General features: G+C 45.5%; 1 protein-coding gene across 1 annotated transcript in view; it reads right to left on the reverse strand.

Annotated features, from left to right (window-relative positions):
- Positions 1–15,290, reverse strand: part of spg11 (SPG11, spatacsin vesicle trafficking associated) — a 29,235-nt gene extending 13,945 nt beyond the window's left edge. The window contains 27 exon segments of the mRNA XM_022764555.1: positions 999–1,199; positions 1,280–1,558; positions 1,672–1,831; positions 2,037–2,145; positions 2,270–2,478; positions 2,727–2,889; positions 3,081–3,147; positions 3,279–3,443; positions 3,972–4,117; positions 5,605–5,711; positions 5,803–6,006; positions 6,200–6,395; positions 6,476–6,654; positions 6,736–6,863; positions 7,266–7,337; positions 8,056–8,232; positions 8,344–8,519; positions 8,612–8,767; positions 8,988–9,111; positions 9,218–9,363; positions 9,929–10,356; positions 10,930–11,067; positions 12,060–12,282; positions 13,414–13,641; positions 13,771–13,958; positions 15,075–15,244; positions 15,246–15,290. Coding sequence (XP_022620276.1) covers positions 999–1,199; positions 1,280–1,558; positions 1,672–1,831; positions 2,037–2,145; positions 2,270–2,478; positions 2,727–2,889; positions 3,081–3,147; positions 3,279–3,443; positions 3,972–4,117; positions 5,605–5,711; positions 5,803–6,006; positions 6,200–6,395; positions 6,476–6,654; positions 6,736–6,863; positions 7,266–7,337; positions 8,056–8,232; positions 8,344–8,519; positions 8,612–8,767; positions 8,988–9,111; positions 9,218–9,363; positions 9,929–10,356; positions 10,930–11,067; positions 12,060–12,282; positions 13,414–13,641; positions 13,771–13,958; positions 15,075–15,244; positions 15,246–15,290 — 4,584 coding nt within the window.
- Between the last annotated feature and the right edge of the window lie 445 nt (positions 15,291–15,735).

Genomic DNA, 15,735 nt, shown 5'->3' on the forward strand with positions numbered 1-15,735 from the left:
CTTGGGAGTTTGAGGAGCTTGTCGACGCCCGGCCAGCTGAAGCTGCAGGAGGCGGTGGAGGTGTACTGGAGGAAGAGCGCTGCAAGCAATGGTGAGATCAGCACGGAGCCTGCTTGCTCCACCACTGCAGGAGGCCGTCAGATTGGGAACCGGACCGCCCGTTCTCACTAGGATCGGCACAGAAAAGAAGAATCAGATCAAGAATGAACTCCTGGTTACGTCCTTCCAGAGTCCAGGATGTCCATGAACTGCCTGTCCTCATCACTGGAGACTCTGGATCACACTAACCAAGCCACTCACTAAACGACAACGGTGTAAAGTTCTCCTGTGATATTTGGTGACTCAGCAGTTGATGAGCGTGCCTCTGGAAGTCCAGCAGCTTGGCTTTGGCTCGGTCACGGAGAAAGTTCCTGTGGGTAAGCAACAGCTCAACACTCCGCTGCGAGTCACCACACCGACGAGGCAAGTCCTGACACACGGAAACAGCAGGCACACTGCAGCACTGATTTCATTCACGTTCATTAATTATCAGACTCCTATTTTATCGCTCAATCAATCACCAGGTTTTCTTATTAACATCGACACTTGAGGTCTTAATTTCTCCTCGTACGCCGAGAGTCACTAAGAGTGTTGAGATGCTCTTAAGAGGTGCTCAAGGTAAGTCACTTATACAGCTGTGATTAAGGTCACACTACAGCGATAATATTCTAATACTGTTCCATGGAGATGGTTTCTACTAGCATTAGCACTTACCGTCATAGTTCGTGTATGCGTGGAGTCGGTCAGTACGACATTAAAGACGTAATCGCAGACCGTCTATTCAGTCATCCTTCTTCAATCTGTATGTTTTGATGCAATAATTTGACTTCTCTAGTGATTCCCTGAAAGAATAAGACTAATGATACAGCTCGAAGAAAACCTTAAATACTTACAGGGGAAACGCTTAAAGACTTAAGGGTGTTTTGTGGCCGCCAGACGTCTGTTTCTCGTGTTTTTACCCTCTGGAAGAGCTCGAAGCCTCGTAGGAGGGGCCTGATGCAGCCCCGCCCCAGCAGCGTCCTCCAGATGATTGACAGGTCGTGCAGCGTCCAGTCGTGGTGCTGGGGGGCTACCACCAGGTGGGAGGTGGCTTCCCTCGCTGTGACGTCATCGACGGAGGTCAACACCCACACACACAGGGAGGGAAGCAGCTCCGCCCCCTGTCGATCAAACAGGTCTGTCAGTGGCACGAAACACATGAGCTGAATTTAAGTTTTATAAAATAAAACGGTCTGTTCACCTGTTGACAGGCGGCGAGCACAGCCAGGGTCGGGCAGCGCTGCACCAGAGCTACCTGCAGCAGGTACCTGCAGGGTGCCGCCTCCTCCTGGCTCTGCAGGAGGACCTGGAACAGCTCCCTGGGGTGCTCCGGACACCCGGGGGCCGTCTCTGAGCTCAGAGCCTGCTCCTGCTCCTGGGAGCCACAGCTCCTCCTCTGACTGTACACCTGCAGGTCCTGGAACGCCAGACTCAGGTGGGCCTGGAGGGCGGGGCTGAACTGAGCCACCAGTGACCTCACCTGCAGGAAGATCCAAATATGGTCATTCACCCGACTGCGTCAACTAATCTCACAGAGCTTTAATGTCAGGATGTTGGGCAGGTGTGTGTGTGTGTGTGTGTGTGTGTGTTCACCTGCTGGGGCGGGAAGTTGTGCAGTTGGACAAACAACAGGAAGTGGATGAACTGTCCGTCACTGGCGCAGTGGGCGGGGTAAACAGAGCTGAGCTTCAGACCGTGGAGCTGACAGAACTGAACAGGCAACGCCCACTCCTGAGCCGCCTCATAGGATGACCTGATGCACACACACACACACACACACACACACACACACACACACACACACACACACACACACACACACACACACACACACACACACACACACACACACACACACACAAAACCAAGAATCCAATATCAACAATGACACACATGTTCATTTTGTTCTGCCACCAACAGTCACAGGAAGTGACGTATTACGACATCAGGGTTCGAACCTGCTGATGCCCTTCTGCTCCAGACTGTCTGTCACTGCAGCCTCCAGGTAGCCAATCAGCTCCTCCGCTGCTCCAGGCTCCGCCTCCGCCAGCTTCACTCCTTTAGACACTGAAACAAGACAAATCACTGTGTTTACCAAGAGTGTGTGTGTTGTGTTGCAGCAGAGTGTGTGTGTTGTGTTGCAGCAGAGTGTGTGTGTTGTGTTGCAGCAGAGTGTGTGTGTTGTGTTTACCCAGAGAGTGTAGATGTTGTGTTGGGGCAGAGTGTGTGTTGTGGAGGTTCTGGTGCTGCAGGACGGTGTTCATGGCTCTGATGTCGACTCTCAGCTTCAGGCTACAGACTCCCAGCAGCTCGCAGAAACAAACGGCCGCAGACGCCACCGCCGGCACGTTGAAGCACTGCAGGGCCAATCTGTACACCTGCTGCCAGGTGTGCTGCACGCTGAAACACACACACACACATTACAGCGTTTCTTCTTTCATGTTTCCTGAACTACGGAAGAGCAGCAGGGCCACATGTGAAAAAAAAATTACTTCCAACTTTAATCTCAGAATTTTTACTTTAATCTCAGAATTTTTACTTTAATCTCAGAATTCCGAGATTAATCTCAGAAATCTAAAAAAGTTTTTTTCACGTGGCCCTAATCCTCTTCCGTACTGAACAGCTGTAGTTTGGTGCGTCACACTCACAGCGGCGTCACGTCACTGCAGCCGCTCAGCTGCTGGACAAGGAAGGTGGCGTAGGCGAAGGACGGTCGGCCGTGACGGAGGTAGTACAGGAAGTCCAGGTTCTCCACCAGAGCGAACCTGTTGACCAGGTGAGGGCTGGAGAAATGAGGCAGCTCCGACGTCTCTGTGGAGAAAGACCCCCACTGTGAAATCCCTGCAAATGCCTTAACCTTTTTTCTTAACTAAGGAAACCTTTTAAGTTATTCTGTGCAACACCTTCAAGTAACTCCCTCAGCCGAGGAGAAAATCAACCCTAAGTGTCAGACTTAAGTAGGAAACTTAAGGTGTTTTGTGCAGCTGGCCCCTGGAACTCACCTGTGGAGTTGAGGGAGTTTGCCACCTGCCAGCCGAACAGCCTGGACGGGTCCAGAGGGTGGAGCGACTGGAAAACACACCAGGTACAGTTACTTCCTGTGTTTTCAGCCTCACTGTGACACACGCGACCCGCTGTAACGAGCAGGACGATTACAATGCTAACGAGCGACTACAGGTACGGTTCAGGTGTGAGCGCACCTGCAGGAGGTGGTAGACGGAGACGTCGGAGGAAGGGCTGTGTCCTCGGGGCCCGGCGGGGAACAGGGCGGCCTTCAGCTTGGAGTGGGGGGCCAGCGCCATCTTCAGGAGCTGAGGGTCGACGGTTCGTTCTGACCTTCCTGACCGTTCACCCTGAGCCACCACCTGCGAAGAGGGAGTCATTTATTCTCTCCGTTATCTGTGAGTAACCGGGGGCGACGCAGTAAAAGCTGTGGGAGGTCTTACTGATCCAGGCTGTAGGATCAAAAACTCTCGACCGTGAAGAAATCAAAGGATCTCACACGCTGCTGATCACTGTCTGTGGTCGAGGTGCATTGTGGGTAATGCGAGTGCCAGGTTTTGATAAAGAAGAAGACGAGTGTGAAATAAAAAAATCTATATTTCTGAATCAGTCTCATAACATTCATTAAACATCAAACACTTATTTCTTCAGCTTTTCCTTTGATTTGTAATTTGATTTAAAACCTCGTTTCTATTAATCAAACGATGTGATTTTCCTCCAGATCCAAAAAAATGCAGAATATTAGTAACTATAATATACTTTTATTTTGAAAACATTAATCTCCTCCAACTTTTAATATGTTCCTGAATTAAATATCTGAGTTTTTTACCTTTCGAGTTAATGTGGATGTTGGTCAGTGGAACAGAGGGGATCAGGGTTTGTGTGTTTACCTGGTCGATTCCTCCGGGGACGAACATGATGGCAGCCAGAGCGAGGAGACTGTGACCCTCTAACAGCAGACTGCTGAGCGACGCCTGGCTGCCTGGCAACAGCACCTGAGCGCTGGTTAGACTGGCCTGGAAGACCAGTGCCGGGTCTGGACCAGCACACAGACACAGAGACGGTCAGAAGACACAAACCAACGTCTAATGAAACTGAGATGAAGTGAATTAAACTTAAAAAGACAAAGTAAAAAATGAACTAAATCAACTTAACCAAATGAAATTTAGGTTAAAAAAAAAATCCTTGAACTAAGGCTGCAATTAAATATTATTTTTATTATTAATGAATCTATTAATTCCTTTTTCAAATCCTCAATCTATGATTTAAATAAAACAAAATAATGAGGAGACGTCATCAGACCATCAGAGATATTCAGTTCACATTTGAGGAACCAGAGAAGGTTTGAGATCTTGTTTCATTAAAGGAACTAAATGATTTGATGTTGTTTTAATAAATGTTGTTTTATTATAAGTTATTATAAAGGAGGGAGTTCAATCCTTTCAATACTTCTATTCTCTGAGCTGAATGTTGCTTCAGACAAGTGCAATTTTCAACTGCATCTTATATTTATATAGAATATTTTAACTATCACTTATTCCTTTTATATATATAGTAGTCATATATCGTAGTATAAGTATATTTTTACATTTTATGCTTATATTTCATCTTTATAATATTACTTTTTATTCTCTATTTTTACATTTCCCCGAGGATCAATAAATTCTGATTCAAATAGTCAAACACGGCAATTAATCACAATACGATTAGCTAGACATAGTTAGTTAATAGGCTTTTAGCTGTAGTTTAGTTTAGTTTAGTTTAGTTTAGTTTAGTTTAGTTTAGCTGTAGTGTAGTTTAGTTTAGTTTAGTTTAGCTGTAGTGTAGTTTAGTTTAGTTTAGTTTAGTTTAGTTTAGCTGTAGTGTAGTTTAGTTTAGTTTAGTTTAGTTTAGTTTAGTTTAGCTGTAGTGTAGTTTAGTTTAGTTTAGTTTAGTTTAGTTTAGTTTAGTTGAGTTGAGTTTAGTTTAGCTGTAGTTTAGTTTAGTTTAGTTGTAGTTTAGTTTAGTTTAGCTGTAGTGTAGTTTAGTTTAGTTTAGTTTAGTTTAGCTGTAGTGTAGTTTAGTTTAGTTTAGTTTAGTTTAGTTTAGTTTAGTTGAGTTGAGTTTAGTTTAGCTGTAGTTTAGTTTAGTTTAGTTGTAGTTTAGTTTAGTTTAGCTGTAGTGTAGTTTAGTTTAGTTTAGTTTAGTTTAGTTTAGATTAGCTGTAGTGTAGTGTAGTTTAGTTTAGTTTAGTTTAGTTTAGTTTAGTTGAGTTTAGTTTAGCTGTAGTGTAGTTTAGTTTAGTTTAGTTTAGTTTAGCTGTAGTGTAGTTTAGTTTAGTTTAGTTTAGTTTAGCTGTAGTGTAGTGTAGTTTAGTTTAGTTTAGCTGTAGTGTAGTTTAGCTTTAGTTTAGTTTAGTTGAGTTGAGTTGAGTTGAGTTGAGTTGAGTTGAGTTGAGTTGAGTTGAGTTGAGTTGAGTTTAGTTTAGTTTAGTTTAGTTTAGTTTAGCCGACTGCAGGAGCCGATGCTGCGGCCGTCAGGTACCTGACAGGTCTCTGGTGATCTCCTGAATCTTCACCAGCATCTCAAACCAGGGCTGACTCTCAGACAGGCTCTGATTGGTCAGGAGGGGGCAGTTCCTGGGCGTCAGTCTGTGGAGAAGAGACGCAGCTAATTAACTTACTGACTGACAATTTCCAACAAACTGAGAAGCTGTAACTGGAATATATACCACACACACACCTGTAGTGCTCCAGGTAGGTGTAGAGCAGGTACTGGAGGCCGTGCTCCAGACAGAAGGTGATGAAGAGGCCGTGGAGGTCGAGGCCGAGGGAGGAGCGGTACTGAGGGACGGGAGGAGCTGAAGCCATCACCCCTCCCCCCTGAGCCAGCCTCCACAGCAGCTGCTCCAGGTCTGCCAGCTCCTCAGGGATGAACAGGCCTCTCCTGGAGGGAGATACAGACACAGACCCAGAGGAGGGAAACAGGAAGTACGTCAGGCTTCAACCCAGATCATCACCTCTTATTTAAAGTTCTTAAAAACCAGGAATCTTTGTTTGTCGAGGCTCCAAACAGCAAGAAGAGGCAGCTCACAAACTTCACTTCCAAACCCCAGAACAGTGACGTCCAGCTGCCGTACCTGGCCAGCAGGTCCAGGATCTTCTCCCTCATGTAGGAGCTGCAGAGCGTGTTGCTGTTGACCACCTCTGGGGCTAACTCCGGCCACAGGGAGGCGTCGCTGGTCTCCTGGTTCTGGATCCAGCTGACCACCCGGCGCTGGTCGTGGAGGGCGGTCAGGTAACGCCACAACACCGCCGAGTCACAGGAGCTCAGCTCTAACCAGGAGAACAGAGAGGTTTTAAAATCACGGCGGGACCCTCGTCCTGTTCTGGTTTTGGGGGTGTGGTGTTTCTACCTGAGTGCTGCAGTCTGGACAGGAGGACGGCGGTCTGGCAGTTCTGGTCCCAGTTCCTCACCCAGTCCAATCTGAGGTTCCTCCAGAGCCCCCCCTCCTGGTCAGACCTCCTCTGTCCCACCAGCTCCTCCAGCACCTCCTCACCAGCTCCCGTCTCCCTTTGAGACATCTGAACGAGCCTGGACAGAAGAAGGGGGGGGGGGTCATTTCTACCAGGAGCACAAAGACTCACATGTTCATACAGGTGTCAGCGTCGTTACCTGTGCGCTGTGGGACTTCCTGGGCAGCGGGACGCAGGCAGCGATCCCAGCCTCTCCATCTCCCTTATGAAGGCCACACTCTGCATCTCCTCCTCGGGGAAATAACTCCGCCTCGACAGCTCCTCCACCTGGACAAGCAGCCAATCAGAGACAGCCCACAAAGACTAGTTAAGATAAAGGGCAGAGCGCCGCCGCCAGGTGAGCTTCACTGGGGAGTGTCGAGTTTATCAACTGGAACAAACGCTCAGAAAAATGTGAAGTTCTCCGCTGGAGGAGATGGACACTCCTGGACTCCAAATCCCATGATGCCACTGTGGTCTTTGGCTTTCTTTTCAAGTTAAGAGTTTTTGATCCAATGCACCAGACGCTTTTAGCTGCGCGAGAACTTACAAACTGAAACTCACTGAAAAAGCAAATGTTCTGGAGACGTGTCAGAGACATTACTTTAATAAATACTGTATTAAAGACAGACGCCGTCAGGCAGGAAGAAGATCGTAGCGGTTATTTTCACTGTAAGACGCCAAACTCACCACAAACTCCCTGAGGTCCTTGTCATCGGTGTAAAGACTGAAACTGTGCAGCTGCTTCTTCACACTGAAACCCTGAAAACAGACAAACAACTACAGTTTCCTCTTTGACCAAAAACAACAAAAAGCTGCTGTTAATTTGACTTTAATTAGCTTTTAATCAGCTGTTTTAGCTAAAGTTATTATTCTATCATGTATACTGTTTGTTGAGGGAACGCCTCAGGGGAGGTAAACAGGAAGCAGAATCAGTGTCACATCCTCAGACAGTCATGATATTAGCACAACAAATCACTGGCACTCGGTCACCATCACTGAGGACATTTACAGAACTGTATTCGACTCATCTCGTCCAGGTCACCACCTTCTCCCCCGGCTGTTCTCTGGAAGACGCTACAGGTCCTTAAAAACTCACACGTCCAGATTCCTGACCAGTTTTTATCCAAGTGCCATTAGAGAACGAAATATTATCTTTCCAGGTACTTATTCTGCTTATACCTCCCTTTACTGATTGTTTTTATTTACAGACTGAAATGTGTCTACTTGTCTGTAGTTGTGTCACTGTATGTACCCCTCACTCTTTAAACACTCTGAAGTGTTTTAAGTGTTTTAAACACTGATGGTGACTTCCTGGTCTGGACCAGTGACACAGACTCTTTGCTTGTTCCCTAAGATGTTGAGCTGCTCCTTCAACATGTTAGCATACCAGCGTTAGCCTTTAGATGTGCATGTGTGAAATTAAAGGATAAAAGGAGTTTTGATTGGCGGATTGTTCCCTGCAGTGACGAGCTCTGACCATGTTGGTGAGCAGGGTGCTGGCGGTCTGCAGGTCTCGCTGCTGCAGGCGGGAGAACACCTGCCGCAGACCCTCCATCCTCAGAGCCGACAGACGCTGCTCCGGGCGGCTCCGCCTCCTCAGGACGGCCTGAGCTCTGGGGATCTGATTGGTCAGGATGGATTGGCGGACCACTTCCTGTAGACAAAAGTGTGAAAAGACACACACACACACACACACAGTTGGGAAACATGAGGGGACACATATGGGCATTTTCCTGTGAGTGATGTGACTGAGTTTGAGTGTCACCTCTGTGGGCAGCTGCTCCCACTCGTCCTCCTGCGCCTCCTCCTGAGCAGGAGCAGCAGAGTCGATGCTGGAGGTGTCGCCCCCCGCAGGCCAGGGAAACCTCTTCATGTAGGTCCTCAGTTCGGTGATGTACCGATCCAGAACGTCCACGCAGCTCCGCACGCCTGCATCCTCATCTGCAGACACAACAGACCACGGCTTCAAACTGGACCAACTACAGCTGAGGACTGAGGCGTGTGTGTGTGTGTGTGTGTGTGTGTTGTCGTACTGCGTGCGTTGGTCAGCACAGAGCGGATCTGTGTGTTGACGAAGTTCATGGTGATGTTGAGCAGCTGCTCTGAGAACTGTCGGCTCTGAGCTTCACTGTTCGAGTCTCTGACGGCTGAACACAGCAGGTCCAACGCTGGACACAGCTCCTGGACACCTGCACACACACACACACACACACACACACACACACACACACACACACACACACACACACACACACACACACACACACACACACACACAAAATTAACAATTAAAGCTGCTATCTCTATAATTTGCATGTGAATGTGTGAACGAAAAATACAACACAAGCATTTAAAAAGGAAGATAATCTCTTAAATAACTGTGATGTAAAAACAACAGAGTGTTCGTACTGTCTGTGAGAGCGGAGGCTGCCGGCGGATCGGCAGCACTGAACCCTGTCGACGGGTTCAGGACGTTTTCTTTGCTCTTCAGGTAGAAATCCACCGTGTCCAGCTGCCGGTTCTTCAGTCCGGCCTGAAACGACACAAACCAGCTTTAAAAACGACACAAACGTGACGATGTACAACGCTACGTGGCGCTGCAGCGGCGGAGCGGATGTGGCGACGTGTCGTTCTCCCACCTGCAGGGCGTGGATAGGGATGGAGCAGCGCCCCCAGCTGTTCAGGTGACACACTGCGTCCACTGTCGCCGCGCTGCCGAACAACATCAACCTGCTGAGCAAGTCCTGCTGGGAAACCGAGAACAAGACCTGGAACACACCGGCCTCTGGACGGACAGACAGACACAGAGGTCATGGTCGATGCCTTTTCTTGTTTTGGTGAATTGATTAAAAAACTAATTGCGTCTCTACTGTTTGTTTACTTCAGTTGTTTCTTACATTTCTGCACAGTGTAAAATAATCAGTAAAGCTTTATTCCTGTGCAGCGGAAAGACAATTATCTTTTGTTTTGTTTCTTTCTTTCATGCCGGCCCAATATTTGAGTCTGGTTGTGGAAGTCTGGGTCGTTAAAGGAACATTCTGATCCAAGGGTCATTGATGCAGAGTCCAGCAGGGAGACAGAGACATGAGCAGTCACATGATCCAATTAGTTGTAAACAAACCACCAGGTGGAAATAATTATGTGGAAGAGAAAACAAAGTTAAAATCAACTTCCCGTCTCCACTCTGACCTGTGACCCCTGAGGTGCTGCACACACAGTATTTCTACACAATGAGGAATTACAACCAAACATTTCAGATGCATCCACGTTCAGTTTCACCTTTAAATAATGAGGGAAACGTGTTTGTTTGCAAAGTGTTAAACTGTGAAAGAATATTTGTTCTGACTTACTCTTCAGCAGCAGCCTGTGCTGCCTCTCTCCACAGCGCTGAACCGGAGCCGCCGCGCCCTCCGCCTGGTGGTAGCTCACGCTCCCGGACTCCAAATCCCACGAGGCCACTGTGGTCTGTGCGTTGCCAGGGGAGACGAAGGTCAGGAGGGCAGAGAACTCGGAGACCGTGAGCAGGGATGGAGCGGACGACTTGGGGACGGAGAAAGCGACGGTCGCCCCGCCGCAAGGGACTCTGCTGTGGGCCAAGGATGGAGCCTGGTGGGACTCCAGGTGAGGGAGGGAGGAGGACCAGGATGTCCTTGCAGACTGGGAGGGGGAGGAGGAGGAGGAGGAGGAGGAGGAGGAGGAGGATGAGGAGGAGGTGGAGGAGGAGGCTGGAGTCTGCTGGGCTCTGCTGTACATGGAGGCCAGACGAGCTTCCCATGAGCTAGAGGTGAAGTTAGAGGAGAGAGTTCAGGATTAAAGGTCAGAGGTCAATCAAGAAAAGTTCAGAACTAATTAATTCAAACAACTAATTTTGATGAATCTGGGTTCTTACAGGAGAGTCTGAAAGATAAAATGAATTGGTTCGTTCATGAACTAGAGAGCTCCATGTCAGACTGCCATTCTCTCTGTGTTTGTTTTATTCCCAGCGTGTTTACGTTGTGGATTTCATCCTGATGTTCCCTAACGTGCACTGTCCCTCTCTACGAGCTGATCTTTGACTGAGATCAAATTTAGTTCTTGATCCTTTGACTTTTCCTCCAGCAACAACAAAATTTGTGACATTTATTCAAGGTCCCTGGAGGATCAATTTGAATAACTTAGGTGATCAGCTGACTTTTCTCCAATACCACCTGAAGGTCAAAGTTATATTTATCTTAGTTATAGAGTTCTCAGAGTTTCTGGGAAATAACTTATTTATATCTATTTTCATTTCTCATCTGTGAACTTAAACACAGGATCTTGTAGAGCCGGTTTTCTCTTAGTGTATAATCTATAAAAGTGAAGTCTGGTTTACCGGTCGACACTGAAGGTCGATCCGAGGGCGGCGAGGCTGCAGCCCGAGCTCGACACGCTGTCCTGGTCTCTTAGGTTCTGGGGCCGGAGGGGGGGCCGAGCAGGGGGGGCAGCACAGAGCAGGTGGTCTGGGAACATCCTGGAAGACAGAAATATCAATCTAAGTGATAATTTTTGTTTTTGTGTGATCTCACAGCAGAGCGAAGTCGGTCTCTGTCTGGTGCCGAACATAATTAACTCGCAGCAGAGTCACAGTGGACGGCGGCGGCGGCTCAGTGATCAGCTGATCTGATGAGCCTGTTCTTCCAGTTCACATCAGACCGGTGGGCCGAGATGAGTTTGGCAGAGCGGACGAACAGGCAGTCGGCCATGTCTCCCTCCAATCAGGATCAAATGTGTTCAGTGGGCAGACTCCACTGTTCCCACAGGACTTGAATCCTCATTCTGACAATGTTTCCTGAGTGTTTGAGGTTTTAATTAACATGAGAAAATTTGATTAAAAAAAACAATAACAAAAGAAAAAGATTCACTCGTGAAGTTTATCGTACATCCGTGACGATGTACAAGAGCTTGAAGGAAAACTCCCCAAACCGTCTTAGATTTAATCTAATCTTCTCTGTTCTGCTTTAGCCACTTCAACGTTAGATAGAAACTTTTGAACAGGTTTTTATTTTGTGTATCTGCATTGTGACGTTTTGTTTCATGTGACCTGCCTGGGGACAGCGGATGTAAATTTGCATTTCTGCTACAATCCGGCATCTTCACATTGTGTATTTTGTACTGATGTTCATTAACATGTGTTGTCCCTTTCAAAAAAACAAATAAATAAATAAATATAGAGGTTAATATGAATCCATGTCTGTCTAGATTACAGGATGCTAATTAAGATGAATTACTTTGCAAAGAAATGCAGGTTGTTATCTGCTCCTCCGCCATTTAAGTTGATAAATTCTCACAGTTTTTATGAAATGAAATCTTTATAAGGCAGATTTATGGGATCATTTTGGATGTTGGAGGTTTACCCAGAATGCATAGGGGATGCTGATACTGTTAATGTTAGGGGGTTGAGTTGTGTGTAGGTGCTGTGACCCGTTTTGATTTTGTGTCATGTGAAGGATGATGCTGCTTCACCTAAAGTAGTGGTTGAGGTCGACGCCCACAGCAGTGTGAGACTCGGTGACGGCTACGGCTGTGCTGAGATCAGCTGACACCTGGAGGTGGCAGAAGGAGGAAGATGAGGAGAAGGAGGGCGAAGAAGAGGAGGAGACAACGTCGTCCTCTGCCGGTCCAGAGCTCAGGTAGACAGGGAGGTCCACGCTGGCCAGCAGCCTGCCGTCAGTGATGTCACACACAGCTGGAGGGAAGGGTTAAAGAAAAGGCTGCTGGGACATTCAGACCAGCGCTAACTCCATAATGATCATATGTCACTTCAGCTGAGTCTGTAATTTTACCAAACGCTTGTGCTGTAGTTCACCAAGTTTACTTTAGTGTGCTCAAACTCCAGGCCTGTGTTTCTTCAGTTATTGGATCATTTCTGGCAGATCCAGGGTCAGTTCTCTATTATTAAATAATGCATCGTCCTTACAACATCCACTTAATTACCATATAAGTTAACATGCAGGTTTTGTTACAGCTAGTTTAGTCTTAGAGGTTAGCTGACTGCTAGCTTAGTTTAGCTCTGTTTCTATGGCTTTAGCTCAGCTTAGCATACTCAGTTTTCCATTATTAATTATTATTTTTTATCTAATTGACATAATGAACAAATGGTTAATAATCAGGCTGGTTCCAGATTGAATAGATTACACACAGCTTTGTTTTTAAAACGCAGTACTTTATCATACAAATACAATAATTACCCGTCACCTAGCAACACTGCTAGTCCAGATTTAGATTAGATTAATTAGAAATCATAAATTAGAAAAGATTGTTTTGTTTGTACCTTATTCTAGTTTTGTTAAAGCTCTTTCTATTGGTTTAGCTTAGCCTTGTGTGATTCAGCTTGGCTTCAGTAAGGCTATTTAGTTTCCTTTGGCTTCATTTAGTTAGCCTACTTACATTTAGTTAAGTTTAGTTGAATTGAGTTTAGCTAGCTAAATTAATTAATTCATTTAATTGTAGTTTTAATTAGTTAAGTTTAATTCATAATTCTTAGTTTATATTGGTTTCATGTAGTTGAGCCAAGTTTGATTTAATATTGTTAACTTCTTAGTTTAGTTCTTCGGTTTAGTTACTTTAGTTAAGCCTAGCTTCTTCAAGTTAAGTTTAGTTAAGTTTAGCTATGTTTTCATTTTACTTTAGCTTTTTAGTTTATCTCAGGTTTTTGCTTTGGTTTGCTTTTAGCTAATTAAGCTAATTTGTTCCATTTATCTTCGTTTAATGACTATTATCACTAGTAATAGAATTTAGTAGCAGTGGTGGTGGTAGTTGTGGTAGTTGTAATAGAAGTAGTAGTAGTGCAGTAGTTGTATCTGCTAGTGGAGGATACATATGAGTCCGGTGGAGCTGAGGGTGAACAGGGTTTCTCTGCAGACACAGTGGTGGACAGCTGTGTGTCTGTTGCTGTCAGTCAGCTGGAGGCTGCAGCAGGATAATATCTGCAGCTCCTCCTCCACCTGCTGCCACTGCAGCTGCAGCAGCCAATCAGCGTTCAGCAGCACGCAGCAGCGGCCAGCAGTGAACGACAACACACGCAGCGACTGCAGCTCACTCACACCTGGAAATAAAAGACATTTATACATTATTAATATGTATAACTGTAATTTTAAAGCATTAGATATGTGCAGTCTCAGATCACTACGACCAGACTCTGTCCTGGTGACGGAGATCTGGTTGTGGTACTCACTGTGGTCCTGCTCTCTGACGGTCTGCAGCAGCCGGTCTGCAGGACACTCAGAGACACACAGCAGAGAAATGGAGGCCGATCGTTCTGCCTCCACCTCCAGCAGCTTCAGGTCACACTGAGATCCAACGGCCAGGAATCTGAAGCTGCCGACGCCTTGACTGTGGACGATCACTTCCTCCCAGGAAAAACTAGAAACAGGAAGAAAACAAAACAAACGAAAAGTTGAAATTCAATATTAAAATAGTTAATTTTATGAGTCATGTAACTAATTTAGCCAATTCTTTAACATAGTGTGGATTTTTCCATCTGTGTGGTGTAAAATTAGTCACTCGTCAAACTTTAAAATGAGAGCATCCAAATATTCAATTAAATATAAATATGTTAATACAACATTAATGGATTAAGTCTACACCTTTCTGGTCATGGATAAAATCCATTTTTACATTAGTTCTCTATTTTGAGAGTGTTTTTTACTACACTTCATATCTTTTCATTTTGTATAATTCCTTTATCTTAATTAAAGAAATAAAATAAATAAATACATAAAAACTGATAAATCAATCAATGTCAATTTATCAGATTTAGTAACTCAAAGCATTGTGCATAGTCAACGCTGGATAACCAACTGCCCAGGGGCCTGAAAACACCCACACTGGCTCCATATCATTTGAGTCTACATAAAAAAAGTCTGGTTGTGTGTTGTAACGCGTTTTATAAAATTGCTTTAATGTTTTCAGGTAATTAATTACATAAAACCTCAGGTTACAGAAATACTGTCAGGCTGTAATCAACAATTACCTTCATTATCAATACACCTGACGATTATTTTCTTTAATGATCAGCTAATTGTTCAAATAAAGTGACAGAAAACAGTAAGAAATAAACTCATTAATCACTGACGCACAAGTTCACAAATACAAATTGCAGTTTGTTTGTTTGTTTTTTTATCAACAGTTAGAATACAAGATGTTACGTTTACCGCCATTAAAAAAATTGGAAAATAAGCAAATATTTACATTTCAGAATCGTTTTCAAGAAGCGAATAAATTATTAAAATTGGTGTTAATCAATTTCTGCTGATTGAGGAATTGATTGGTAGATAGAGTAGCTGTTTCTGGGAAAATAATGAAACTGATGTAGGGTGGGGGTCAAAAGGGGCCCAACAACCGATCTCTGCTCTGGGGCCAACCAGGAAGTTAATCCAGCCATGTAAACATACGTCACAAAGCGTCATATTTACCCTCAGTACATGATGTTCATGATTCTTAATTACTTTACTATTTAATTTACTCTGCCGGACTCACTCTCTGCAGCAGCCGTCCACCGCAGCCGGAGGAGCCTCTCTGTCCGCCGGGTCCCACACCACCAGCCGCCCCCGGACCCCGAGACAGCCGAGCAGGGAGCCTCCAGGAGCGAGCTGAGCCTTGTGGATGTCCGCTATCTCTCCACAGTGCTGGTTCTCCGGGATCACAGCCCACCTCTATGGAGTCACTCTCCCGCCGCTGAGCCGCCTCCAACATCTTCACGCGCTGAACGGACAGTTTGTTAAACAGCCTGGGGGGGGTGGGGTGCAGGGCGGGATGCAGGGGGCTGGAGGGGGTGAGGTGAGTTCAGCGACAGGAGCGACGACACCTGAACATGGATGTATCATGAGACCATCAGACTACTTCGGACATTTCTTCCTGTAAACAGCAGCTCGGTCACGTGTCACGTGCCCTCCTGTCAGCTGACTGAAGCTGACCAATAGAAAAACGGTAGAGAAACACTAGAAACAAGTCAACTCAATCGAATGACGATGTTGGTTTACTGATCACCAATTCCAAAAGGTAAATCACATAAAACTGAAATTCATGAGAAATTTAATTGAGTTAAATAGGAATTTTAGTGTAATTGTCAGATATTTTATATTCATGTTATTTTCATATTTATGTTTTTATAAGTTTTATAAGTCTTTTCTTTTTTGTA

The sequence above is a fragment of the Seriola dumerili genome, unplaced genomic scaffold (genome assembly GCF_002260705.1).
Source record: "Seriola dumerili isolate Sdu_G_001 unplaced genomic scaffold, Sdu_1.0 BDQW01000550.1, whole genome shotgun sequence".
In the NCBI taxonomy this organism is placed as follows: Eukaryota; Metazoa; Chordata; class Actinopteri; order Carangiformes; family Carangidae; genus Seriola; species Seriola dumerili.